Source organism: Geospiza fortis, unplaced genomic scaffold (assembly GCF_000277835.1).
Source record: "Geospiza fortis unplaced genomic scaffold, GeoFor_1.0 scaffold432, whole genome shotgun sequence".
NCBI lineage: Eukaryota > Metazoa > Chordata > Aves > Passeriformes > Thraupidae > Geospiza > Geospiza fortis.
Genome location: NW_005054436.1, coordinates 455114 through 457812, shown reverse-complemented (window position 1 = coordinate 457812; position 2699 = coordinate 455114). Strand labels below are relative to the sequence as shown.

Here is a 2699-nt window from a genome sequence, read left to right as displayed (position 1 = left end):
TTCTCGGACCCGCCGCTCCCGTCCCCTCCTCCTGCACCGGCCTCTGCTCCGTCCCTGCCCGCGTCCCCCTCTCAGCGCCGCTTCCCAACTGAGAAGTTTGGAAAACTTCTGATTCACAGCTGAGAGCCAAGGGAAGCGCAGAACCCAGAGAGGAAAACATCTTTCATTCAGATTTGCCCGTTTTTCTGCTGGAGTATTTTTAACGCCCTTCTCCCTCTCCTTTTTGTGTTCGTGCAGGTGCTGTTTCCCACAGGATTTTTGGGGCAGAGCCGTTCCCGACGCTGCGTTCTGGGATCCAAACGGGGCTTGTGGGCTGCAGCTCTTTTGAAGGTTTTGCTCTGTCACAAGGTGTGCTGCGTCGTGACAGGAACAGGCTTTTTAAAGCTGTTTGCTTTGAGCTCTCTTGGCACATTCAGGTGAGGCTTTTTCTCTGCTTTTTGAAAAAAACTATATTTAAAGTGCCGGGACAATTTTTGCCGCTGTGCTTTAATAGGATTTGCAGCTGTGAATGTGCTTTAAAAGGGTTTACAGCTGGGTTTGAAGTGTCCCCTCGCTTAAAATAACGTCACAGCTTCGTGATGCAGGAGAATGTGCCTCCCACCAGTTGCTTTGCGAGTGCTGGGGAGCACAGGGGGATAGGAGCAACCCCAAAACTTTTATTTGTGGTTAAATAGGAAGCATAACTCTGTGGTTGGGGATTGGAGTTGTCAGTGAGCTGGTCTGGATCATGGTTTTTGCCTTGCTGGTGATTTGCTCTCTGCCCTCTCGTGCAGTTTCAGCCTGGCAGGGTTTTTTCTCCACAGTGGCACTAGGGAAATGTCAGTGATTTTAGGTTGTGGAGCAATGGATTTGGGTGTATCTCTGTGTGTACAGAGTGCTGGAGCAGACAGAAGGGCAGGATGTGGTGTCATGGCACCCAGCGAGAGCTGTGGGCTGTGTGTTTCTCTAACTGAAAAGCAGTTGGTGGCCGGGGAACCAACGGAAGAAATGTTTTATCTTAAAGAGCTGCACAGCAGATCCTGCCTGCCTCCCGTGGCTCAGGGCCAGGGGATCGGAGCTGGGCCACCACGGCACCCAGGACAGGCAGGCACTGAACTGGGGAGGCTGCACAAAGAGGTTGAAATCCCTCAGGGGAGGTTTGCAGGGAGGAGGTGGACAGGTGGATTCAGAACGTGCAGTGTGCCCGGCAGGCAGGTGCCAGGAGCTTTGCCAGGATACTGGAGAATTGCAGGTGGTGGTACAGAGTTTGTGTGCTGCCTGTGCTGGGGGAAGCTGTGTGCCTGAGTTCCACCCTGCTCTGGCAGAGCTGCTGCCGTGGAGCCAGCTGAGTAAATCCATTCCTGGCCTCCCAGGGGCAAACAGGGAGCAGGAGAGAGGAGGGAGCTCCTGGCAGCCCCACTCAGCAACTGCTCACACGGGCGATATGCTCACAGTCCACAGGAATTCTGTCTCCATTCCAAGAAAAAGAGGCTTAGATCCCATTCACTGGCACTGGATGTGTGTGAGGATGCTTGGCTCCAGCTGCTGGAGCTCCTGCTGAGGCAGCCTGTCTGCTCCAGGGATTTACCCCAGCCCGGGCTCACAGAACATGCCATAGCCTCTCTCCCTCGGTGTCTTGGCCAAGTTTAACAATTCAGGGATTATTTTTTAGTAGAAACAATATCAAAGATGTCTCTGCATCATCTCGCAGATCTGTGATCTCTTCCATAAGCGACTCTCTTGTTCACAGAGACTTTCACCTTTCAAGTGTCTGACGGTAAATGAAGGTGCAAAACTCACAGAAATCCCTTTCTTTGTCCTCTGTGTTCACCAACCCAGGTTTCCCAAACTGGAAGGAGGATTCCGCTGGCACCGGTGACCTCCTGAGGCGGTTCCTGGCTGTGGGATGGAGCTGTGGAGCAGGGCAGACCCCCAGCTCCGGGAGGTGGTGTGGTTCGTGCTGCGCTGCCGGGCCCTGGCGCTGCTGCTGCAGGCAAGTCTGTCCTCAGCCAGGGAGCTCTGCTGGGCTTTGCTGCTCCCAGGCTCCTCCCTGCTGTACCCCTGAGATCCGTGAGCCGCTTCTGCACAATGGGGAAATCATCCTCTCTGGAGAGCCAACAGACTGTCTGCAGCCAGGGGTTTTACTTACAGGTTGCTGTTAAGTAAAATTGCATTAATCTCCTCGTGACTTGCTGTGTTTTCATGCTGCTGCTGCAAGAGGCTGGTTTGGCTCAAAGTGTGTTTATCCACAAAAATGGAACAATAATCTCCTCCTGTACAAGTTCCTCCCAAGTCTTATTTCCAGAGACATCGTTCTCTGAGCATGGGAGAGCTTGGTTGTGAGAGCCAGCACAGAGCCCAGTTATAACCATGAGCAGCTTTCCCTGGCCAGTTCTGCAGGCATTCATGCTGCATCCCAGAGCGTTATTCTGCTCAGATGTAAACACGCCAAAAGGGTTGTGTGTGCACCTTTTCTCAGCCTCATGGGCATCCTGGGCTCTGGTCTTGGTTGTTGGAGCGCCAGGAGCTCTCCTACCTGGTGCTCTGGGTACCGGAGCATCTCTGCCAGCCTGCAGCCCTGTTTGCCGTCCCTGCCAGCCTCCAGCCCCGCAACCCGCTTGTTTTTCAGGCCGTGTTTAACGTGCTGATCCCGGACCCCGCTGCCGACGCCTTCTCCCCGCCGCGGTCGGGCCCTCGGGGCCTGTGGGACGCGCTGCTGG

General features: G+C 54.4%; 1 protein-coding gene across 1 annotated transcript in view; it reads left to right on the top strand.

Annotated features, from left to right (window-relative positions):
* Nucleotides 1–217: 217 nt before the first annotated feature.
* Nucleotides 218–2699, top strand: part of PIGV (phosphatidylinositol glycan anchor biosynthesis class V) — a 4340-nt gene continuing 1858 nt past the window's right edge. The window contains exons 1-3 of the mRNA XM_031062025.1: nucleotides 218–348; nucleotides 1819–1972; nucleotides 2609–2694. Of these exons, the coding sequence (XP_030917885.1) occupies nucleotides 1886–1972; nucleotides 2609–2694 (173 nt within the window). The 5' untranslated portion in view covers nucleotides 218–348; nucleotides 1819–1885. The remainder of the gene's footprint in view (nucleotides 349–1818; nucleotides 1973–2608; nucleotides 2695–2699) is intronic.